At 54.7% G+C, this 23,941-nt stretch overlaps 2 protein-coding genes across 10 annotated transcripts in view; one reads left to right on the forward strand and one right to left on the reverse strand.

The window, feature by feature from the left end:
• DUOX1 (dual oxidase 1) overlaps nt 1–3,258 on the forward strand; it is a 32,061-nt gene extending 28,803 nt beyond the window's left edge. For all 3 annotated transcript variants that reach the window (XM_036032824.1, XM_036032837.1, XM_028508190.2), the window contains 4 exons: nt 88–246; nt 1,377–1,532; nt 1,653–1,781; nt 2,472–3,258. In XM_036032824.1, the coding sequence (XP_035888717.1) occupies nt 88–246; nt 1,377–1,532; nt 1,653–1,781; nt 2,472–2,594 (567 nt within the window). In that variant the 3' untranslated portion in view covers nt 2,595–3,258. The remainder of the gene's footprint in view (nt 1–87; nt 247–1,376; nt 1,533–1,652; nt 1,782–2,471) is intronic.
• Nucleotides 3,259–4,654: 1,396 nt separating this feature from the next.
• On the reverse strand, nt 4,655–23,941 carry SHF (Src homology 2 domain containing F). Of its 7 annotated transcripts, none has more exons than XM_028507163.2 (7): nt 23,388–23,930; nt 14,797–14,938; nt 12,359–12,565; nt 10,779–10,919; nt 9,333–9,504; nt 9,071–9,190; nt 4,655–5,549 (listed from the first exon to the last, which is right to left on the reverse strand). In XM_028507163.2, the coding sequence occupies exons 1-7, from the start codon at nt 23,883–23,885 to the stop codon at nt 5,363–5,365; spliced, it is 1,467 nt and encodes a 488-aa protein (XP_028362964.1). In that variant the 5' UTR covers nt 23,886–23,930; the 3' UTR covers nt 4,655–5,362. The 7 variants fall into 7 exon arrangements, with proteins under 7 accessions (XP_028362964.1, XP_028362965.1, XP_035888781.1 ...); XM_036032868.1 differs by lacking the exon at nt 4,655–5,549 and adding an exon at nt 7,286–7,593 and having other exon boundaries at nt 23,388–23,937; XM_028507164.2 differs by lacking the exon at nt 10,779–10,919 and having other exon boundaries at nt 23,388–23,926.

Below are 23,941 nucleotides of genomic sequence, written 5' to 3' on the forward strand. Positions count from 1 at the left end.
CTACCTGCCTTATCTTGCCTCTCATTTCTGGCTTCAGGCTATGATGGTAGCTGAGAGCTTAACTCAAACCCACCCCCCTCCCTGCAGCTGTACCTTGATGGACCATTTGGAGAGGGCCACCAGGAGTGGCACAAGTTTGAGGTGTCAGTGCTGGTGGGAGGGGGCATTGGGGTCACCCCCTTTGCCTCCATTCTCAAAGACCTGGTCTTCAAGTCGTCAGTCAGCTGCCAAGTGTTCTGTAAGAAGGTAAGTGTCCCCTCCTCTGGCCAGCCCATGGCCCCTGCTCCCTATCACTGGGTCCATCTGGGTCTGTCTCCCTAGTTTGGGCAAGGCCAAGCTGGCCTGGCCCAGGGGGGTGGGGCGGGGGATGGTCAAGAGACACCCTGATCCTAAAGGAAAGAGTTGGTTTGCTAACGTCCCCAGGTTCCTTCCCTCAGTTATGAAGCACCGCACATAGGGTTTGCTTCTGGGAATCACCCCAGGCAGGGTTGCAGAGGGATGAAGAAACCCATTCCCTCTTACAGGGGAGATTAGCACTTGAGGCATTGTAGGACTGGAAGAAGAAAGGGCACACTTGGGTGGGGCTTGGAGTGGGACATGAGTGAAACTGGCTGAGCTCTTGGGAGAAAGTGCAGAGGTGGTGGTAGGCAGGGCTGAAGGGCATGGCTGGCTCCAAACAGCCCAAGCCCTCAGCCCCCCTCCACACCGGGCTCCTTCACCCCAGCCTGAACCTGGTGGCAGGCCCCTGCTTGTCTCTCTAGGCCTGGCGGGTGAGTCAGGAGCACAAGAATGGAACAGGCAGAGGCCCAACCTGTATGCTGTTAGCATTCAGAGGTGACAGACAGTTCCTGTTCCTCTGTCCAAGCCAGCTCTGCCTGCCCCTGCTTCTTAACCCAACAACCCCACTTCTCCCCATCAGAAGCTGGAGATGGGGCCTCCAAGGGAAGCTTCCGTCCCTGTGGTCTCTCTCTGAGTCCATTCCCACCTCCTCCAGGCAGCCAGCTGGGTCTTCCTAGAGGATGTTCTATGACAAGCCCCTTAGTGGGATCCTTTCCCTCTGGGCTAGGGTTGGTTGGGAGCCTCACAGCCTAAGGAGGGCCCACTGGAGAGGGTGGCAGGATAGGCTCAGTGAAAAAGCTCCTTCCACCCCATCAGACCTTGGGGTGCTCCAGGCTGTCACTCACTTGTACCTCTCCATGCCCTGGGGCAACTCCTCTCCTGTCCCAGAGCCTGGCCCTGTGGCCCCATACACTCCATCACCCCAGGATGTCTGGAAAGAGGCACAAACTGGCCAGAAGGGTTCTGCTGGTGTGTAAGTCCCTGGGATATAGAGAGCCTGAGCTGAGCCGAGTCCTAAGCTCCAACCCTGTCCCCAGATCTACTTCATCTGGGTGACGCGGACCCAGCGGCAGTTCGAGTGGCTGGCTGACATCATCCGGGAGGTGGAGGAGAATGACCACCAGGACCTGGTGTCCGTGCACATCTACATCACCCAGCTGGCTGAGAAGTTCGACCTCAGGACCACCATGCTGGTGCGGCAGTGCCAGCCAGGCCGGATGGGCGTGGCTCCGGCTGGGCGGGGCTCTGTCTGGGCTAGGAGCTGACCATGCTCTGCCTGGCTCTGACTTCCTCCTCCGTTTGTTCCCCACCAGTACATCTGTGAGCGGCACTTCCAGAAGGTGCTCAATCGGAGTCTGTTCACAGGCCTGCGCTCCATCACCCACTTTGGTCGCCCCCCCTTTGAGCCCTTCTTCAACTCCCTGCAGGAGGTTCACCCACAGGTCAGTCCCTACCCCATGTCCAGGTTCTCTTCAGTTTATCATCTGCAGTTTGAGCACAGCTCCCAAACCTGCTTCATCGGGGAAGAAACTGACTGCTGATGAGAACCCATTATCCCCTGGCAAGTTGGTGGCATAGTGACTTCAGAAAGAAGGGGGGTCACCCTGAGGGTCTAAGCGGGGAGGCAGGTGACGGGAACTTGCCACTTCTGAGACCATGATGCCTTGTTCGAAAGGAAAAGCTTAGTGATGCAGTTAGTCCTCACCACAAACCCAGAGCTACCCTAACCACCAATACCGAGCCAGGCCTCGCACTGGGCTAATCTTCGTCATGAACAATGGGCACACCACTGCTGTCATGAACACTGGGTTAGCCCTTAGTGAGACACTAAGCTATATCACAACTTGAACATTGATTAACCCAGCCCCTATCGGAAACACGGACCTTGCTTGCACTTGAAGCTGCCAAATGCCTTGGAAGGGGTAGAGGCTGGACCCACAGAGAGCAGGTTTACCAAAATGAGTTAGATTTAAAAACACAGAGCTGGCCCTCACCATGCATGCTAGAAGCAAACCTTCCTCAGGAACACGGAGCAAGCCCTCATCAAGGACCCTTTGTGGCTTTAACATGGACACTGAGCGAGCCCTCCCTCTGAACACTGAGCTAGCCTTCACTTCTTCCTCCCCCAACAGGTCCGGAAGATAGGAGTGTTTAGCTGTGGCCCGCCTGGCATGACAAAGAATGTGGAAAAGGCCTGTCAGCTCATCAACAGGCAGGACCGAACTCATTTCTCCCACCATTATGAGAACTTCTAGGCCTCCTGCCCAGGGGCTTCAACCACCCACTGCTCAGTGGGGCAGAGGTTTGGGTCACACCTCACCTCACCACCTCCTGTTTCTGGCTCCCTCAGCCTTCTCCCCATTCCCACCTCCCGACCTTGGTCCAGGTGGCCATGGCCAGTCACTTTATGTGGGTTCCGGGACCCCCAGGCTCATAATGTCCCAGCCTGGAGAAGTGGGAGGCACTGTCTGGGGCTGACTAGAGGCTGGGAGCTATTATTGTTTGGGGGCAAAGTGACATCTATTCTTCCAAACTAAGAAAAACCTTAAAAGATGAGCTGACAAGTAGTGTGTGTGTGTGCGCACGTGCGTGTGTAGGAAGCTGTGAGCCTAAGGATGAAGTGGGAGCACAGATGCTGGCATCTAAGAACGCCTCCCCTAAACCCTCCCCCTCCTTTGGACTCCCCACTGTCAAAAGGGCTGGCAAATGACTTGAAGAGGGTAGAAGCTGGGCCCATAGAAAGCAATTTATAGGAACCCCCAGAGCACCCCCATTGAACAGCACAATTGGTCTTCTCTCCCAAGTTCTTGAAACAGGTGCTGTAGTCAGAACTTGGCCCAATGTCTATGTAGTGCTCTTCGGCCCTTCTCTCTTCTTCTTGTTCCCTAGTCTCCTTTATAAATAAACCACTTTTCTGCACTCTGGTTTTCTTTATTTTGCCCCAGAATTAGGTAAGTACTGACAGAAAAGCCAGTCAACCAGCTGGTTAATTTAGGCTGATGCATTCTCTGAGCTTGATAAGTATCCACTGAATAAAGGAACCCACCCAGCTAGAGACCCCTTTCCCGGCTCAGGGCCACTCTTCCAGACAGAGGGCCTGAGTGGCTAGTGTGAGGCTTCTGAAGCCTGATGAGGAGGTGGAGAGAGAGAAGGTATGAAGGGTTGTGGAGAAGGTGGGCTGTGCACAAGGGTAAGTGTGGCAGGGGTTGGGGCTGCTAGAGACGGCAGGAGTCTACAGGGAGGCAGAGTTGGCCTGGCCTGCTCCAGGACTTGTTACTCCCAGCTCTTCTAGTGAGATGACAGCAAGGAGACAGATGAACACATCTGTTTTGGGAACTCTGTTTTTGCATCTGCAAAATGGATGCCCTCCAAGTCTACTTAAAGATAGGCCGACCCTCTGTGAGGGCATTTCTAAAGCAGTGCCCAGTTTAAAGTGATTCAACTGTCCCCACAGAATCCTTACATTTGTCAGATCGCATATCCTCAATTTTGATAAATTAACTGGATTAAATAACCCAAAATCCTATGATTCACACCACACTTGGGAATTGCAGATTTAGGTTCTGGAGGAGGCCCTCAGATGTCCTCCTAAGGCAGTTGTCCATGAGGAGCGGGGGTGTGCATTCAGCCCGTCCGGGTGTTTTTGTTCAGCCTGTCCCTGGGAGCAGGAGGGCAGGCCTGGAGTGGCTTGACAGCAGCTCCGCCTGGCGGCCCAGTGGGTATTTCCAGGGGCCGGGCCCACAGGCCTCCGCGCATTGCAGCTATGGACGAGGGTAGGGGTGCCACCTGGGCCACAGGCGGGTGTGGCCCCACGCCCGGGGCCCGAAGTTAGAGGCACCGCCAGCAGAGGGCGCGCGCGGACGGCCCTGCCAGCCTCAGCCACAGGCAGGAGGCGGATTCGGGCCCAGGCCCACAGGCTGTGGGTCCCCGGGGCCGAACCCATCTTTCAGGGAGTGAGGGAGGCTCCGCAGGCCCTTGATTCCTCTGGAAAGGGAACGCAGTAGGCCGTGCCAGCTTTCCCCGGCTCCGCGGGCGCACAACTTCCGCGTGGCAGGACCACCCCCACCTCCCGCCTGGCGCGGTGCCTCTTTGTCTCTCCGCGGCTCCCCTCCTCCCAGACAAATGGCTGTAGGCAGGAAATTGGACACGCTCCTAAGTAGCCGCGCTCGTTGGCGCGGCAGGGAGGGGGCGCCGCGAGGCCTGACGGCTCCGGGCACCCCCCCTCCCCACAGCCAGGCGGGGTGCTGGGGAGATGTTTTGACATCTTGTCAAAGGAAGGAACTTGATGCTTCGAAAGCGCTTTTCACAGCCGGGCTGTGTCTGCTCCAGAGCTGATTTATAAACAGATCTGTGCTCGCTTTGCCGCTCCTCACCCCGTCAACCGGGGGTGCGCGCAGCTGGAGGCGCGGACGCGGTTCTGCCTGGCAGCACTGGGTTTATTTATTGCCTCTGGCCGGGTGCCGGGGCGGCCCGGGGACCGCACAAGTTCCCTCAGGCCCCAGCCCTCCCCCACCTCTTCCTGTCCCAAGGCCATCCCCATCCCAGGGGTCTGCCCTGTCCCCAAGCTCTACGCCAGACTCTGGATTGATCCCCGCCAGTGGATTGGGGATGGAGGAGAGGAGATGGTCACGGCGCCCTGCGTCCTGTTCCACCTTACACTGACCCAGGGAGTAGAGGCTGGTGGGGAAGGGGGTCGCCACCTCTGCCCCAGAGGCGGAAAGGTTCTGGAGCTGCAGATCTCAAACTCTAAAGGATACTCGCGGTCCTGAAGCCCTCTTCCTCCAGGGACTATCCTTTCTCCCCAGAGATTTCTCTTTCCTCAGCTCCAGGCCACCTCTTACTCCAAGGCCTCAGTAGCCCTTTTCCCTTCAAAATAAATTAAGGAATCTCCAACTTCCACTCTATCCCAGGGAGAGGGGAAGAAAGGCTTGGGAGATCATGTCCCTGGGAAGGATCACAGCCCGTAGCCAGGGGACGGGCACAAGACTGGATCCAGATCTGTCACAGTGCCCAGGCTTCACATCTACAGAGTCCGGATGGCCACGGGGTAGAGCAGGGACATGTGCTCAGCCCCCTTAATGGGCAGCTTGCGGCTGGCGTAGTGGTGCACGATTTCAGGGACACTGCTGAATGGCGGGCTGTTCTGGCCCAGCACGTACTTGTCTTCCTTGGTCCGAGACAGCTTCATATGCATGAAGCCCTGACTGCTCCTGGGAAGAGAAGAGGAGACCCTGATGAGGGGGAACCCTCTCCATTCCCCTTCCCCTCCTCCATCCTGGCAGCAAATGTCTTGTTCCAGACCAGCAGAGAGCGGCAGTGACTAGGGAAGGTGGAAGTCAGTCTGGAAAGCTGGGGGCGGAGGGGGTTTTGTGAGTAGGTAACAGTAGGTATTGGCTTTGTGCTAAGGGCACTGGGTGTGCCAAGAATGTATGTCTGGTGAGTGTACAGGGTATGTGCAGGTGGCAACTGGAGGGACCAACACCTCCCACCCCAACCCCAAACCCTGGTATCCAGGAACTCCTGCCTTCCAGCCTATGAGGCCTGGACCAGTTCACCTTACCCCCCTCTCTGGGCGGTGAGGGAGGACACCAGTGAGGGGCTCCTGGTCACTCCTGCAGAGACACGACACCCTTGGCAGGACAGTGCTGGACAGATGTGACAACCAAGAGAATCTTGTTTGGGGCACTCTCTTGCAGATGCTGGGAGAGGGGGCAAGCTACTCCCCAAATCTGGGGATAGTCAGCCACCTTTTCCTGCGGACATCCCTTCACCCTGCTGCTGACTGGGCCTTGGGTCAAGCCCCCAGCTGGCTCATCCAGCCCTTCAGCCTGGGCCGACATTATTGCTGAGGATGCGGCCCCATTCCCTTTCTCAGCGAGGACATGCTCCATTGCCTCTCCCATCTCCCAGCCACAGGCTGAAGGGAGGAAACCAACATTAGTGGCTGGCCCTGTCCACAAGACGAGGACCCCCTACTCAGGGCTCTGGCTATCTCCCAGACGTCTGGGCACCCTCAGCCTCAGAGAGAGTGTGGAGGTGATGCCAGAGCAAAAATGACGTTTGTCCGAACTGCCACAGTCATGGGTGGCCAGGCCCCAGGCCTGAAACTCACCCACAGTCAAATGGTCAGCACTGCTTGGGGGAGCCTGCTGGCCAGAATCTACCTGAGGACAAGGACAGGGCTCAGAAGCAGGTGTGGGAGGTAGGACAGGTGAGGAGGCCGACTCATGGTGAGGCCCCCACTCATTTTGAGGAGCTGGCAAACCTCCTCACTTGCTTTCCCTGCCTGGGCACAAAGAGGGCTCTGACTGAAACTATTTCACTAGGCCTGTCAGTGAGAAAGGTGGGAGAGTGGGATGATTGAAGAGGGGAAGGGATGAGAGGAAAACACAGGCCCTTAACTTCATCCTTCCCTCCCCTCCCCAGAGTACAGTGTCCTATAGAGCCTGCTGGGGGCCCCCAGTCCCGGGTGTGTGCATCAGGGTGTGGGGCCATCCTTCATCTGTAGGTCTGAGATAACCACTGAGGCTGGCAGTGACCACACAGGCCCTGGAGAAAGGAGTCAAGGGCCTCAGGAAAATGAACAGTGCCCCGGGACCGTAGAGAGGGGAGGGAGTAAGTGGTCCCCTCCCGTCTGCCCTGTGCCAAGATCCAGACCCAAGGCTGTGGCAGCAGCATGGGCCCTGCCTTCCCTCGGTCTCTCACAGTTTGGGGACAGCCCCTTTCCTGCAGTCTACTTGGGAAAATCACCTCTCCTAAAAACTGTCCCTCTTTAAGGGACAGATCTGGCCAAAAAGGGCAACAAGCAGCAAGAGGCCAGAGGTGCAAACTGAGAGCTCAGCCTCCACTTGGATAACTGACTTCCTAAGACAAAGTCCCAAGGGTCCATTAGGATGGAGCAGAACCCTTGCCAGACCCTCAGGGAGCCTGGGTGGGACTAGCTGGGCCGCAGGGCCAAGGCTGGCTTGACTTTTGGAGGAAGCTGTTTAATTACCAGTGAAAGCCCTTCCATTACAGAGAGAGGAGAAACCATAATTGTATTTCCCAGAAGCCATTTATATGCAAAAGAGGCTCTGCCAGACTGCTGGTGGCAGCCGATCAGCCTGGGCTGGAGCCTGGCGTCCAGGCCTGTTCCCCCCTGTACTCCCCAGGCTAAGGCAGGGCTGTCTGTGTTCTGCTGTGCTCTGCTCAGGGAGCCAGACCCCTGCAGTCTCCCCTTGCCTCGGACTGTTCCAGACTTGATGGAGGCTAGAGCTGCGCAATGGAACGGATGGAACAGTGTGGTTATTAGAGTCAGATTGAGCTGAGTTCAAATACTGCTTTGGGAACTTTGTTAGCTGGTAGCCTTGAGCAAGTCACCTACCTCTTTGAATCTATTTTTTTTGTTTATAAAGACAGATTGATCTTGCAGGATGGTAGTTGTTTAGAGAAGGTATATATGCTACTTGGCACGTGGCAAATGCTCTATGAACCTTAACTATAATTTTTAAAGCAATAGACATTCCTGAAGTTATATAAATCACATTTTTGACAAACGAATTTTCCCCTAATGCCCCTACGATTTAATAATTCAGACTCCCAGAGTATGAGAGCTGGGAGAAACCTAAGAGGTAACCATTAACACATTTGCAAACAGAGAAACTAGGCCCAGACAGATTAAGGGATTTGCCTATGGTCACATAGCTGGTTTTATTAAACCCGAGAATAAAACCCAGGTTGTGATTATAGTCTGGCATTTTTTTTCATCATCTTTCAGTGAAGCTGAATAATTATCTTCAAATGTGTCTGTGTAGTAGTCCCAAATTTCCATATATTGGTTTCATTTGAAGTAGGGATACATCTGTATTCTACTGCCCCCAGGAAACGTGGTAGGAAGTGGTACAGATGCCCCAGGAGTGCTGTGGGGATGCGAATGGACATGCCTCTCTGAAAGGCTGCCCTGTGGGGTGCGGGCTCTACCAGGTGGAGCTCCTGGGTGCCAAGGAGAGGACTTGCCATCCAGCCAGGAGAGCCTGGGAGGCCGATGCTGGCCTGTGTGTATCTGCTCCCAGGGAGGCTCCCAGAGAGGAAGGCTGATGGGGAGGGAGGGCCCTGCCTCTCCACCAGTTCCAGGGTCCTTTAAAGCTCAGCTGTCAGCCACCAGCAGCCAGGCCTCCTGCCCACTTCTTCAGAGTGAAGAATGGCTTTGTGCCCACTGCCCTGCCCTCCTCCCAGGACCCGGCCTCCACCTCACCCTACAGATCCTTTCAAGCAAAGTCCCTATCTCCTTGCCTGTGCTTCTAGAATATCTTGGGCTTCCCTGAATAATGATGATGACAATAATTTATTGAGCGCTCAGCACCATGCTAAGTGTTCCCCATATATTATTTCATTTAATCCGTCCCTCGAAGGTAGATATTATTATTCTCTCACTTTGTAAGTAAGGAAACATTGTGAGTGAGAGGACCCCAGGCCACACAGGTAATAAATGACAGAACCCTTCTGAGCTGGACACTAGCTCAACTATTTCCCCCAAGAAACTACGAGCTCCTTGAGCAGGGGCTGAGCTCAGACCGCTCCAGAGCCTCAGGGCCTGGCCCCAAGTTGGCAAATGTCCCTGAGACATGGGGTTCTCCCCAGCAAGGTCGGGTATGGAGTCTCCTCTTGTCCTGGTGGCTGTCCTCCCGCTGATTATCCTTGGTGCCATCTTGACAGGCTAATCCTACTAAAGCTGTCAACCCGCCCCACTCACTTGAGGGACAGGGAGAAGTCATTCTTGCTGGTCTCACTGTTGCGCACCAGGTAGCTGGCCTCTTTGCACAGCCGGAGCAGGTTCTCGGCATCTGTTCGGCTGATGGCCCCGTGGTACCAGCTGAGGATGAAAGAGAGGGAGGGGGGCATTTCTGCTGGGTCCCTTGCTGACCAGGCCCACCCATTCTGGGTGCCCCCTGCAGGCAAGCCAGTGCTAGGAGGGGAATGGAGGGGAGAGTCCCCAGCTGGACACAGACACTCACACCTGGTTTTCCAGAGGCAGCGCTGGGTCTGTCCACTCCCCCAGGGGGCTGCTGGGCTCCATGCTTAGGGGCTTGGGTGACTTGGGGTTCCCTGCAGAGAGTCGGGGAGGTAGACGCCCCTTCTCCTCCCGGCCAGGTGACAGGCAGCTCTTCTCAGATCCTTCAAACTGGGCTGTGGGGAACATACCAGTCACAGACTCTGAGGCCCTAGAGGTCGAGTCCTACAGAAAACTGGTGCCCCACCCCCACTTCCTGCCAAAAGGGGTCAAAGGCTTCTTCCAGAAGGGCTGGACATGTTCATGTGCCTGAACGAGTCTGGGGACCAAATTCTGGGTCCATTCCCCAGGCAGGGGCAGGGGTGGAGGTGGGTGCAGGGCTCAGCCCTCCTGTCCCACTGAGGGCCTGCCAGTACCCACACTGTGGGAGGGGGGAGAGGAGCTACACGAGAAATCACTTAAGTTTCTCCCTCTGGAGCAGCTGACTGCCTTCCCCTATTCCATCCTCCTCAGGGTGGCTTCAGCCCTGATAATATTGTTTCTTTCTCCTCCTCAGAGTTCATTACTGTTCTCCAAATCACCCTGCCAAGCCATTCTGTAGAAATGACTTATTGATCCAAGAACAATTATCCGATTCCCCTTGGTGCCATCCTGACAGGCTAATCCTACCCAAAGCCGCCAGCTGGTCCACCTCTCCCCCGCCCCAAGGTCGCTGCCCTCGGGCTACCCACCCCACTCCCCTCCCCCCCACCAAACCAGTGGAGGTGGCTCTGCCTTTCCAGACCTCCCATCACTAAGCCTGCACAAGGGACTGCCAAAAGCCAGAGGGCCACAGGGGCATAGACACACCTGTGCAGGTGACAGAGACCCTCCTTCACGCTGTATTTATGAAATACCCCCTCACACTCAGACACAAATGTGCAAACAGGTGCTCAGGCCTGTGCGCGCGCGCGTGTGCACACATACACACACACCCTTGGCTGTGCATTCTGGGTAAGACTGAATGTAGATGAAGTGTTTAGTGCCTTCTCTCTCCCCATTTGGACTATTTTTTTTCTCCTTGCAAACACTTTCAAGCCCTTACTGTCTTTCAGACACCAGATGTGAGGATCAGCTCCTTCCCTCTCAGGAGTTAGACACGTCCTGTGCTAGCCCGTACTGCCCCAACCTCAAGAGTTACCTGCATTGCTGGAGGTTCTGGTCAGTGCATTTGGAACACTGTGTTTTTTTTGACATGGTGTGGAAAAAACTGGAAGGGATCTCCCCCAGGAGACACCTTTGGGGGTGGGGGGGAATGGGTCCTCTGTCCATTCCTTCTTCTTCCAGGAAGAGGGGAATCCTTCCTGGGTTCTCCAAACCCTAACCCACTTCAGCTCCTCCAACCCAAGCCCACAGGGCCTGAGGGGTGAGAGGACACGTCACCCTAGCCAGAAGCCCCCACAGAACCCACCGCTGCCGTCCTCCAGGCTGGGCTCGGGGAGGGGTGAGGCTGGACCGGAGATGTCCCTGTCCCCGTCAGGCAGGGAGGGGCTGCTGTCCAGCTGTCCCACCGGTGGAGGCCAAGGTAGGTCTTTGATGACCTTAATGTCAACTGGAGCCAGTAGCAGCAGGGAGAAGGGAGACAGACAGGAACAGGGACAGAGACAGAGACAGAGAGAGGCAGAAGTTGAGACACCAAAACCCAGAGCCAGGACACAGGACAGCCTAGAAAGGAGGATCAGAGTAGAGGCAGGGGCGGCTTCTGAATGGGGAATAAGACCCTCAGCAGGCTGGACGGAGCCACTGACCACAGTGGGCTGGTGACAGTGGGTGGGAGGCTCAGGCAGCAAACTGAAGGACGCAGGGTCAGCCCTGAGGGTCCCCTTCATTTGCCCTCTCACAAGCCTCCAGGGACCAGAGGGACCAGGAAAGGAGGAAAAGAGGGACAAGGAGCTGCCCACGCTTCCCAGCACCACACCGCGGTTTCCTCAGCCTCCCAGCATCCCCAACCTTGTCTCCCTTCCTCCTCTGCCCACACCCCAAATCCCGAGCCCCGACAATCAGGAGAGTGAGCCATTGGTGGTTCCAGGACTGCTAATGAGGTTTCCTAATGACAAGCATAGATTTTTCCATTAAGCAATCCAAACAGTATTGATTCTCCAAGGAGACTTCTGGAGATAAACGGCCCATCCTCAGTGGTGCGTGCTTTACAGGGAACAAATCAGAAACCTGTGGTTTCTCAGTCTGGTTGCCAGGGTAGGGGGGACAGAGCAAAGAGCCAGGTCCAGCTCCAAGAGGAGCCTCTTGCCCAAGGGGGAGTGAGGGGACATGGGGATGGGAATGCAGTCTGATGGCACTTAAACCCTTTATGTTTTCACTGAATCAAGGATTCAGGAGCTAAAGCTGTGTTTGTTCCCCCTCAAACCACCTACACACACCTCTCCATGTTGGACTCCTGGTCTGGGACTGCCACTGAGGTGCTTGCTACAAGAAACCTATCCTCACACAGTAAAGGCAGTTTGTCACAGCATCTCTCTCCACTGGTCCCTGCTTCTCAGAAACCCCTCTGGGAGCAGGACCCCGGTCTGGCATGGCCTACCACTGGAAGACACAGCCCTCTAACTCAGGGCTGGTATCTCTAAAGGGTACACAGGCAGCTGTTTGCATTGTCTAGAGTGTTAAATGCCTTCCTTTGTTAGGTGCAAGTATTTAACATGTGCCACAAGTTTTATAATTTTGTTTGGAATTTCTTTATTTTTAAATATACCCAATCCTTCAAAAGATGGAAGTGGTCCAAGCCTGTCGGCCTCCGAGAGGTGATGATGCAGGGAGACGCCTTCATCCTTCTCTTGTGCCAGGCCTCTGACCCTGCACACAGCACTGCATGCACTGCCAGCTCACAGCTCTCCACGGTGCAGACTCAACTACACTCCCCCACCCCCCGCCCTCCACGGGGCCTTCCCTGGTCCCAGGGCTCCACTCCTTGCATTCCCGAGTCCAGAAAGCTGCTCAGAGGCCCCAGCAGACCTGCCATCTCCACCTAGGACTCACCAGCAAAGGCCTTGGAAATTCGCTCCTTCTTCCACTCCCAGGGTTGGTCATACTCCTCAGGGGGCCTCTCATCATCCTCAGGCAGGCGGGACTCCCGGGGCCAGGGGGCCCCCTCACCCTCCGGGGTGGCCCCCTCCTCCTCTGGCTCATAGGGTGTGTCATACAGAGGCAGGGGCTGAGCTGCAGTCTCCTTGGAGCCCCGAATCTCTGCCAGGGCAAGGCGGGAAGGGAGGTGAGGGCAGCCCTGGCTGCCTGGCTCCGCTCCTCCACACGTGCTCCTCTACAGCGAGTCAGGCCTCCTCCAGAGGAGATACTGCTGGCTCTGGGGCACACATCCCGGGTTCCTCAAAACACCTGCGGGGTTCCAAAAGCAGGGACCCAACAGAGGCAGGAGCAGAGAGGCGCCAGAGTGAAAGACAGGGGGAAGGTCCTGCAATGGCCAGCAAGGGCTGGGAGCTGGGGCTTACACATTTAGGAAACCAAGGCAGGGCCCACTCCTAGTCCAGCTCCTCCTTGCTACCCAACTGCATAGATTACCTGTGTCCCAAGGGATGCCATTCTGCAATCTGAAAGGCCTTTTTGTTGTTCAGACACTGCTGACCACCCGGTCCTTGAAACCGGCCCCTTTGACAAGTCATTTTCACGGACTGTCCTCCCCTCTGATCATCCTGTTTGGCCTCTTTCCCTGGATCCTCCCTTGGTCTCTGTTTCCCAAGGCCATGCTTATTCACTTCTTCAGGTCCTCCCTCCTTGTGCTGCTTGCCCAGTCTCACAGAACCCTTTGCATCTATATGCTTCCAACTGCCATAAAGACGTGTCACTTTGATGTTTCAAACTCACCACTTTCCCGAAAAGCTCTTCTAGTCTGTTCTGTGATTCTCTTTTTGGGATTTCTGACCCCAGTGAAACTATGATAAAAGCTGTGGAGCTCCCCAGGAAAATGTGCAAATATTCTCATCAATTCCAGGGCACTCATGCACGTCCTAGGAAGCCACACCCCTCTGCTGTAAATACAGTGGCCGCCCTCTCACTTTCTCCATTTCTGTTCACTACTCCGCTCTCCTTGGTCCCGGCCTTCCTTCATTCTCAGAGGCCCATCTGTTTATTGCAAATGCCTGATGAGTCTCACCCTCATGTCTCCACATCTGGGTTACTGCTAGGGTGAACCTCCATTCTCCAGGCTCCTGTTTCATGGGCTCCATGGAATAACACTCCTGACTGCTCTCTGCCCCCTCACCCACCTCTCCCAAGCAGGGAGAGAAACTTATCTGATCTGCCCTCTTACAGAGAGAGAACATTCTGGTTCTTTCTCTTCCTGCCCCTGTGCAGGGCCCTACAGCTGTCCTACGCTGCCCAAGCCTGAGTGGGCAAGTTTAATTCTGTGGTGAAGTATGAAGCCCATTGTGGTGACATAGCTAAGTAATGTTCTCCAATCACCTTTATCAGTAATAACGCTGACACTGTAATCTCCGTCTTTCTGTTTCCTTGATCTTATTTCTCAATTATTTCCAAGCTCCAGAGGGGAAGAAAGGGGCATTAATTATTGGTTCCTTAAAGCCTCAGTAATTTCCACAACAGCCTGCTAACTCATCTTTCTAATGCCCAGTTCTTCTAGTCTGTTCTGTACACCAAAGCCTCTGTAATCCCCTTAAAATGCCATATTTGTCCTATTCCTTTCTTGCTCAAGAATCCATAATGGCTCCCCTCCCCTTTTGGAGCAAGTCCAAACACCTTATTCTAGCCTTTGAGGCCCTCCACTGCCCCTCTGGCCTCTCTCATCTAGCCTCTCCTGTACACCCAGCACTAAGATCATTGGCCCCAAACAAATCCTCCTCTCATACCACCCTAGGGCCTGGGCTTAGACGGACTCACCTGTGTCCTCCTCTCTGATCCCCCCGTGTGGTCTTTCCCTGGATCTTGTCTCAGTTTCTGTCCCCAGGGCAAGGTCTTACTCATTTCCTCCTGCCCTCACTCCCTGAACCACTTGCCAAATATCATGGAACCCTTTGCGTCTGCATTTATAGTCATGTGTTTCCAATTGCCATGAAGAGGTTTCACACTGACATCACATTGTTTCAAACTCACCACCTTCCCAAAAGCTAGTGATTCTCTTTTGGGGAACAATGACCCCCCCAGCTCACACCACCATCTTGCCCTTCCTGATGATCCCAAATGCTTCCATCTGTCTGATCTCCAGTTGTGTGGCCTTCTCTACCAACTCAGGTCTCAAGCACCACAAATCACAGCTCCATCTCCAAAGTAACTGTCTTGAAAGCAGTGGTCACCTTTCCCGAGAACCAAGCAAAAGCATTCTCTGTATTTTCTAGAGATCAAGGAATTGGTTCTTAGGCTGTGGGTACCAGAGCTCGTTTTGCAGATACTCAAGCCTCAGGGGACAACCCCCCACCCTGCTAACCCTCTCCCTGACTCTTACTTACCGGCCATCATCTTTTGGGCCTCATAGGGCTCCATATAGCCATCATTTTCTGGGACCTTCTCTGGGGCTCCTGAAGCTCCAATTGGGGCGTCACCAGTCTCCTGGACATCAAACGGGTCTGCATAGTCTTCTAGGATTGCCAACTATGGGAAGAGAGCAGGATTCAGACATATGACAGGTAGCTCTGCGTCTCCCCAGATACTCTGTCCACAGGAGCAAGAGTCCTGAACAGCCTAAGGTACCCAAGGGAAGAATCTGAGCTGAGGTGGGGACAAGCTCTGGCACTTCCTTTGCAGGGCTCTCCCACTAGATTGTTGAAGAGTGGTACTTTCTGTTAATTTTGTGCCTCTGGGCCATCTCCTAGGGTAAATGGCCAGGATGAGGCTCTGGGCCCTAAAGCCTGCCTCAGTCAGGGTCCAGGCAGGGCAAGAGCTTGCACCAGGTGGTTCTGCAGAGGCATTAATTCAGAGAACTGGTTACAGCGGTGTTGGAGAAGTTCGAACACTGAGCAGGACACAGTGGGCAACTTGGAGATTAGCTTGGTCCATGCCGACCAGAGTGCTACCAGATGCTGAACAAAAATACATTTGCTGACCATCAAGAACAGAAAGACTGAGTCTCACTTTATGCCACAGTTCTGTGGTTAATCTGCAAAACACCCACCATATCATCGTGTGGGTACTATCCCCATTTTAAGGGAATAGAGATGCAGAGCAGGTAGAGAACAGTGTGCCCAAGACCATGCTGCATAAATGGAGGAACCAGGGTTGGAACCTGTGCCCTTTGTACAAAATCATGCTGCCAACCTGCCACCAGTGGGCATCTTAGCTGTCCCAGGAGAAAGACAACCTTAGGACAGACACGAGGAAAGCCAGGATTTGGGCTCCGCTAAAGTCCCCTGGGCTCCTGGAGGACAGAAACAGGAAAGGCCTGGCCCTGACCCTCCACATCCCACTTTTTCCCACACAAGTGGCTCACAGCCACCCCTCTGTCCCTGCTCCCAGTCAAGACAGAGGGAACCACAAGCCACAAACCCTGCAGAGGAGTTCAAGGTGCTCAGGGCGGGGTGCAGCTGAGGACAATAGAGTCTTTCTCCAAGCTGGGCACAGGCTCCTGGGGGGCAGGGAGGGGAGGACTGGCTGAGCAGAGACAAAGCCCAGCCCACCCAGGGCCGCCAACCCCTCAGGGGAGCCCTGCAAGTGGGTTGACAGGCATTGACAAAAGGTGATTCTGGGGCCAGCAGCATGGGGAGGGGCCACTCCTGCCTCTCCTCCATTCTTGGTCTAGGCTTTGGTTCTCAGCCAAGATCCCACAGATCAGGACTGTGGGAGCCAGCTGGGCAGGGAGACTGTGGGGGTCACCTCCCTGCTGTGGGTTTGAAGATTGGGGAGCCCTAGCAGAGATGGAAAGGGGGCCCCATGAACATGCCATCTTCATGTTCTTAGACTGCTGCACGCCCCTCCAGGGTCTCTGAAGCACGCCCTAGAGGCTCCTACCACCTCATACTTCAGTTCTTCAGCTTCTTACTTATTCCACTTTGTTCTAGTCAAGCCGCCCAGCTCCTTTCCTCCCTCAGATCTCTGCCTGCTTCTGAGAAGACTGGCACCACCATACCATCCACTAGCCTGGAGCTCTTTAGCATTTTTATCTCTCCAGCTCCAATAAGTACCCGGCTTCCAGAAGAAACTAGAAAGATGTTTCTACTGGATCACTGCCTATCTCCCTTGGAGCCCACTACCCCTCATCCTCCTTCCTCTGGGTAACGAACAGAAATCCACTCACCCCCTCCCTCTCCAGGCTTCTTCCTCCCAGGCCAACCCAGCCCGGCTGGCACCCAGCCTCACACTCACACATGGCAGCTACTCAACAGTGACTGAATCAACAGGCAGGCTATCCTTAAACCTTGCAATGGCTCTCCAGTGGCTACAAGAAAAAGTCCATAGTTAAAGAGATTTAAAGATTCTACTTTCCTTTTTGGTTTCTCTTCACCCATCTCAAATCACTTTGTTACCTGAAAACTCTATGCTTTCTTTCTCACCTCGAAAGTTTTCCCTCTGCCTGGATCACATTCTTTTCTTTCTTCAGAAAAAAAGCCTTTCCATTCTTTCCCTGGGTCTGGTTAGGTGCCTCTGAGCTGAGTTATCACATGTACAGTAAATACTTGTTTTATCATCTGTTTTCCTGCAGACTGTGAGCTTCCTGAGGGCAGGAGCCATATTTATTCCTAAATTCCCAGGGCCTAAAAGTGCTCAGTAAATCAGTTTGCATAAAACAGGAAGATGGACAAAGGAGTACATTTTCTTGTTCATTCAGAAGAGGGAGGAAGCATAAATCTGGGTGGGGTGGAGAGGTCAGACAAGGGGATTGAGACCCTGGAAGCTGCTTAGTGAACTGAAGCAACCCTCCCCAACTCCATAGAGACCCCCAGCCCTTCCCTCACCACACCTGGTCAGAGCCCCATGCAGCGCCCTTCCCACCAGAGTCATGGGCCAGTGCCCAGAGCTATGACTCCTCCCAGTCCGGCGTGGGCCTCCCCAGCGCCAGCCCTCGGTGCCTGTGGGTGCTCAGGTGGCAGCTCTGCGGGCAGCTCAATGGCTCTTCTGTTCCACTCCTGGCTCCACACCCTGTTCCAGGAAGCCCAGCCTGCCCACCCTGGACTGGGGTGCCCAGAGCAGCCACCCATGGAGCTGGGGGTCGGGAACAGCAGCAGAGACACCTGCTGGGAAGCCAGGCAGGGTGGGCACCTGCCCTGGACACAAAGGATCCCTGTCATAGGCCTGGCCTGCTTTCCCAGAGGCTCCTAGGTTACACAAGAAGGCACAGCTGCTCAGTGGGGGAAGCTGGTCCTGACACCTCTACCCTACCATAGTTTATTTCATGTATGGGCTCTTCACTGGACTCTAATGTGCTCACTATTGTACAGTGTGCCCATCAGAGCCTGGCACACAGTGGATGCTCAGTGTACATTTCCTGGAGGCTCAACAGGCCTCCTTCTCTTCCCAGACCCACAGACTCTCAGATCCCCATTCGCCTCAACTCTGACCAACCAGTAGCAGCTGTAGGAGCAGAACTGACAGTGGAATGGGGATCAAAGCCTCTGGCTCAAGGGCAGAAGGAAGAAACGAGCAGGGAAGGCACTAAGACCAGGGCTGATATTGAGGCAACCCTCTGGTAGAGTTACAACTCTGTTAAAATGCTGAACTATTTCTGAACTGGTATGTAAGTAGCTGCTGCCCAGAGGACCCCCTTGTGCCCATACCTCCTGCTAACCAGACCCCCCTCCCTTCTATCATCCAGCAGGGTACACCTCCAGGAACTGGCTCCTATGCGTGTTCCAACCGGGCAGTGCCCCTCCCAAAGCAGCTGTCAGGCTTCAACTGTCCTTCCTGCCCAAGCCTCTCCTGAGGTAGCGGCAAGCCCACCATCTGGCTGGACCTTCCACTCTGCAGCTGGGCCCTGCTGGGAGTCCCTGACCTCTGCACCCCGTGGGGCTTGTACCTCCAGGGGGAGCAAGGGGACAGACAACATAGGATTTGGCTCTTCATGGTCCCCCAAATCTATTACTGCCCCCTTTCTCCATTTCTTTAGTTTACATTTAATGTCTGGACGCCTCTGGTTTTTTAATTTGTAAAATGGGGATAGTATTAATACCTACCTCAGAGGACTGGGAAGAAGACAACGAATGTAAAAGTCCTTGGCCCAGAGGCTACTCCAGAGTCAGTGCGCAACAAGTGTCAGCCCTGATGATAACCTCCTATATTCAGGCATTAAGGCCCCAGAGGTTAGGGACTTGTTTAGGGTGCACAGCTTGTAGCAGCAGAAACAAGACTGGGGCCTAGGTCTCCTGCCCCTCAGTGCCTTGCCACAGATTTTCCAGAAAATTGGGAAATGTAGCAACAAATACACGTTAACATGTTAAAGTTCTGAGAAGTTCTGTAGCAAAGAGAGCAGTCTAATTTTGTTTAATTGAGCATTTGTCTAAAGTATTTAACTATGAAATCCTTTTCAATGGAAAGTTTGTCAGTTTGGGGAATGGTACACTAGTTACCTCCCCTGAGATCAAAGTTTTTCACCTTGTGTTCCCACTGTTGTTTTGTTTTGTTTTGTTTTGGTTCCCACTTATTGGAATGCCTGTCCCAATTTTATCTGCCATGGAAATTCCTTCACATGAAACAAATTTGTTATTATCCTTTCTAATTACAAAGCAATGCCATGCTTGTAAAACATCCCAACATCACAGACATGCAATCAATGCCACCAACCCTTTTAAGACCGTTATAAGGTGTATCTGTGGTGACACCAAGATTGGGTGGCAAGTGCTGGCCTTTGTCCATCAGAAACTGGCGAACTCAGCCCAGAGCACACTCCTCACTCCTTCTCTGAGTCTCCTTCCCCTTGTTCATTAGCAAATGCTAGTGATCAACTGGCCTAATACATGTACCTCTTCAAAATGGTACCAGACACATGGTAAGTGCTCTGCCCTCACATTATTAGACATGAAAAGACCAAATTCCTGGTCCTACAGGAGCTCACAGTGACAGACACAGAACAAGCTCCAAAGACTGAAGCATCTTCAGGTGTCGTGAAGCCCCACATCTGGGACCCGGGCTCTGGAGGCACCACAGGCTCCCTGCATGTAGGGACTGGGCCTTGCCTCTGCTGTCACATAATGCCACACTGGTTCTGTGATGAGGGCAACTGGAGTGGGGAGCACACACCCCTTCCAAGCCCAGGCCACAACTGGCTGCTCCCATTCCCATTCATGATCCACAGGGTCCCAGCTGTTCCTGACTCCCAATGGACAGAATGCCAGGGCTGAAGTGTCACTGGGTCACTGGCCAAGCCAACAAGCCAAAGATGTCTTCCAGAGAGACTGAGTGCTGCAGTGTGAGGAGGTGGCGCTGGGTGGAGTGGACAGGCCTGCCATACAACATCCCACAGACCTTAGGTCTTGGCCCTCCCCGAAGCACCAACAGCACCACAGATGGCCAGCTCAGGCCACAAGGGTTAAGAGGTCTAAACAGTCCACAAAGGTCCAGGATCTGGACCCTCCTCTTCTCCCTGTACTTCTACTGGAGGTTATGTGCGAGATAAATGGACCTGCAGACTCTGTGGAAATCATAACAAGGAAAATTAATGCAAACAAGCAAACTCAAAAAGGTCAAGGGCCAGGTCTTCTGAGTGGAGAGTCCCTTTCAGCACCTAGGTGTCACTGAACATGTCACTGAATGATATATAAACACTCAGTGAACACTGGGTAAGGAAGGCCCCTACCCATCCGTCTAACCCCAGGGCAGGCATGTCTTGTTTGATTTCAGACACTCTAGTATCTCCTTCACTTGACTACACTCTTTCTACCGATCTGTCCACTCACTCTGAATTTGGGGCTGTGGGATCTAAGTCCATGTGGATGCCATCTATGAGGTACATCTTTTTTTTTTAAGTTCTTAATATTTTGGGCCCTGTGAACCCCTGTGAGAATCCGAGAGCTGTGAGCCTTTTCCCAGAAAAAATGCTCATGTACCCAAATATCTGCATAATTTCTGGAGGTTCATGAGCCCCAGAAACACCTCCATGAGCTAAGAACAAGAGCCCTAGTTTCACAACATACAGGGTGCCTGTCTTATTGTTCCCATCACATCTCTCTTTCTTTCTCACTTACACACACACACACATACACACACACACACACACATCTTGGCATGATGGAGGCAAAGGACACTGCGCAGATGGCCACAAACAGCTCAAAGCTTCATCCAATCAGAGGCCCTTTCCCATACCCATCCCCCTTTCCTACACTAGGTTTTTCCTTTTGAAAAGGTCTGAGAAAAGGGAGCAAAGCAAGGGAAGGCCTAGTTTTCTAGCCCTCTGTCAGAGCACAGCCTGGAGGCCAGAAAGGGCCCAACACCGTGAGGGAGCTCTTCCTGTGACCAGATGGCAAGTCCCTGCCTTCCCACCCTGTGCTGGGCGGGGCTCCTGCTGCTCCCACACCTGCCCTGCCAGGCCTGCCCAGATGGCCACCGGGGCACCCCTGCCAACTGCAGCAGAGGGCCTCAGGGTGGGCCAACAGCCTGAGTGCTGCATGGGGAGAAAGCTAATGGTCCTGAGCCCCCTGGGCCTCTCAGGGTCCTGTCTAAGTCCCCATTCTCTCCTACCCCATAGTCACTGAGCTCATTTCCCCTCAGTCTCTCTGGCTCATCACAGAAGCATTTCCACCCCTTTCATCAAACCTCACAACCCAGCCCCTTTCAGAGGGTTCTGTCCCCCACCCCTGCCCCCAGTATCAGTCACTGGGTTGCAGGAGAAGGAGAGAAATTGATCAGCCCAAGACACATCCTGGTCCTCAATCCACACCTCACCTCGGGAAGTGACCCAAAAGCCAAGAGGACCTGCAGGGCTGAGAGGAAGAACTGAGAGTAGGGAGAGAACAGCCACACAGAACAGAAAAACTGGCTTGGCACCGACTCCAGGGCCGCAGCCAGGCCAGCTCGTGTCCAGGGGCAGCACCCCTGTGTGAGCTCTGCAGGCATATGCTGACAGTTGGATTTAGGGTAAGTGGCTCAAGTAGCTTGTCTGCACTCTTCCTAAGAGAAGCCTCTGGGGTCCCCCAAACTCTGCTGTGAAAGCGGTGGAACTATTCTCTCTGAATGGTGGGAGGCCCATGAAAACGGCATCCCTGCCCCTGAGCCATCCTAGATGGCATCCTGGGTCCTTCTCATCATACCAGGTGAAGAAACCACAGATTGTGTGGCTCCCAGGAGATCCTGCTGGATCTTGTTCCTGTCCCTGCAGCTGACAAAGGAGTCAGACACCTCTTGGACCCCAAGGTCTGAACGGCCCACAGATCACAGAGCTGACCCAGGGTGAGGTATGGACACCTCAGTGAGAGGAGGCTGTAGATCTGTGCATGGTTGTGTGCACTTCACTGTGGGATTTCTGTGGGGAAATGTATAAGGGGACTCTCTGATCCTTGGGTCATCCTGGCAAAGGACAGCCACCATTCAGGATACAGTTATGCACGCTCTTTATGCCAAGCATTGTGTCAATCACCTGGAAGACACAGAAATGAGGAAAACACCGTCCTTGTCCTGGAGGAGCCCACAGCTTAATGGGTAGTCTAAGAGGAGGAGGGCCAGGAGCAGCTCAGGCCCACATGCCAATGGGCTGTGGGCAGGGAGGGGGAGATTCACTGGTCAATAGTAAGAACAAGGTCTAGTGCTCCCTCTGCCTTGCTGCCACCACTGCCATCACATCACCCAAGAGTAGGGGACAATTAGGAAAAAAGAGGACCAAGGACATGTGAAGAAAGCACAGCCTCCTTCTGAGGACTAAGGGTCCTAACCCAGGATGGGCAGCCTTGCTCCATGGCAGGAACTAGGGGGAAAATAATTCACATTCCTAAGGTTCCTGCTCTGACCCTGACATATCTCTCGTCCAGGAAATCAGGAAGGATGGTATTCTCTCTGCTGAAAGCCTCAACCCTGGAGCCAGTGGATTCCGACAGCAACTTTGCCCTCCAATCCAATAAAGCTGAGGAAAGGGGAATAAGCCCCAGAACTGAGCTCCCAGGGGTGAGAAAAGAGGGACAACAGAGTCAGAGCAGCCCGGAGCACCACAGGACTTAAGGCTAGAGGGTCCTGGGGATGGCTTTCAGCTGTCAAGGAGGGATAGGCTGGGGTTGAGCAGGGAGTGGCTTCTCCACGAGGGCTCTATGAGGCACAGCGGGTGTTCTCAGGACAGTGAGTGCTGGGCTCTCCTCTCTATCCCAAGCCTGCAGATTCATGAAAGGCTCTAGCCATCCTCAGAATAAACCAAGGGAGTGGGAAGCCAAGAGGAGAAGAAGAGTGGTTTCAGCTGCTTGGCCCCTTCTGGGCAACAAGTTCTGAGCACTGACTGTCCCCATTCCTAAGGGGACAAGGGAAGAAGTGCAATAGTGGCTCTGCCTGAACCTCAGTGGTCAGCATCCTCAGCACAGAGCTGCATACTCCTTGTCCTGGCTTCCTGAGAACAACAGTCCACCCAGCTCCAGTCCGACTGGGTGAGGCAAAGGCCAGCTCTTGCCGTGTCCACAGGGAGAAACCTCAGCCTTCACCTCCTTCCTGTGGCTTCAGCACCTGCAAGGATGCTTGGGCTCCCAGAAGGGGAGAAGGAGTGGAGCTTTGTGCTGGCACTGCCCTAGGGGGAGGGGTCAGAGATCAAAGGGCAGTGAGCTGCTGCTCCCAGGGGGCAGCAAGGCCATAAAGAGCGGGGTGGGGTGGAGGACTCAAATCCCGTTAGAAAAAGCTGACTGATTAGGCTCCAGGGGGCCGCGAAGAGGAGAGCAGAGCCCCAGAGGGGGAGGGTCACCAAGTCCTGGGACGATAATAGGGGATACAAGCAGAGTTTGGGGCACACTTCCCAGATTAGTAGGTCGAGAATCTGAACAAAGGTGGATGAAGACTCCGCGTCCCAGGGTCAGGGACTAAGATCGTGTCTCCAGAAACTGTGACACCGAGGGGCCCAGCCCAGTTCAGGCCACCTTTGTCCCACTCGAAAGCCCTAGACCACCAACCACCTCTCCCCCTGGTCACCCCCGCCCGTCAAGGCACTCACCCTGTCGCTGCTGGCTGGGGTTCCAGAGATCCTTTCCTCGGGCGGGGGCGCTGGGGGACCCGGGGTCTCGACCCGAATAAGGCGGTGGGGGGGCGAGCCGTGGCGCGGGGGCGGCGTGGGGCCGGGAACCGCCGGGGTGGCTAGGGCAGCGGAGCCAGACGGACCCCTGGAGTAGGGGTCTTCGAAGTCACGCTCCCTTTGCAGCCGGTAGGCAGCCAGGATGTCCGGGGGTGGTGCGGGGGGTGCGGCGGGAGAGGGTACTGGGGCGCGATAGTCCGGCTCCGGGGGAGCCGGTTTGCCCCCACCTCCGCCGCCGCCCCCACCACGGAAGCCCAGGTGCTCCCGGAGCCACTTGGCTACTCCGCCACTGCTGCCTCCTCCTGGGCCGGCTCCGGTACCCCCAGCGCCCCGGCGCGACCCGCCCGGGCCGCTCCCCGCGCTCCCCTGAGCCCGCGGCCCCGGGCCGGAGCCCGCCGGAGGGGCTCCGCTCAGTAGCATGGGGCCAGCCAGACTGAGCTGGGGGAGCGCTGTGGTCGCGCCGGGGGCGGGGTCGG

This window comes from Phyllostomus discolor, chromosome 1 (assembly GCF_004126475.2).
Source record: "Phyllostomus discolor isolate MPI-MPIP mPhyDis1 chromosome 1, mPhyDis1.pri.v3, whole genome shotgun sequence".
Classification (NCBI taxonomy): Eukaryota; Metazoa; Chordata; class Mammalia; order Chiroptera; family Phyllostomidae; genus Phyllostomus; species Phyllostomus discolor.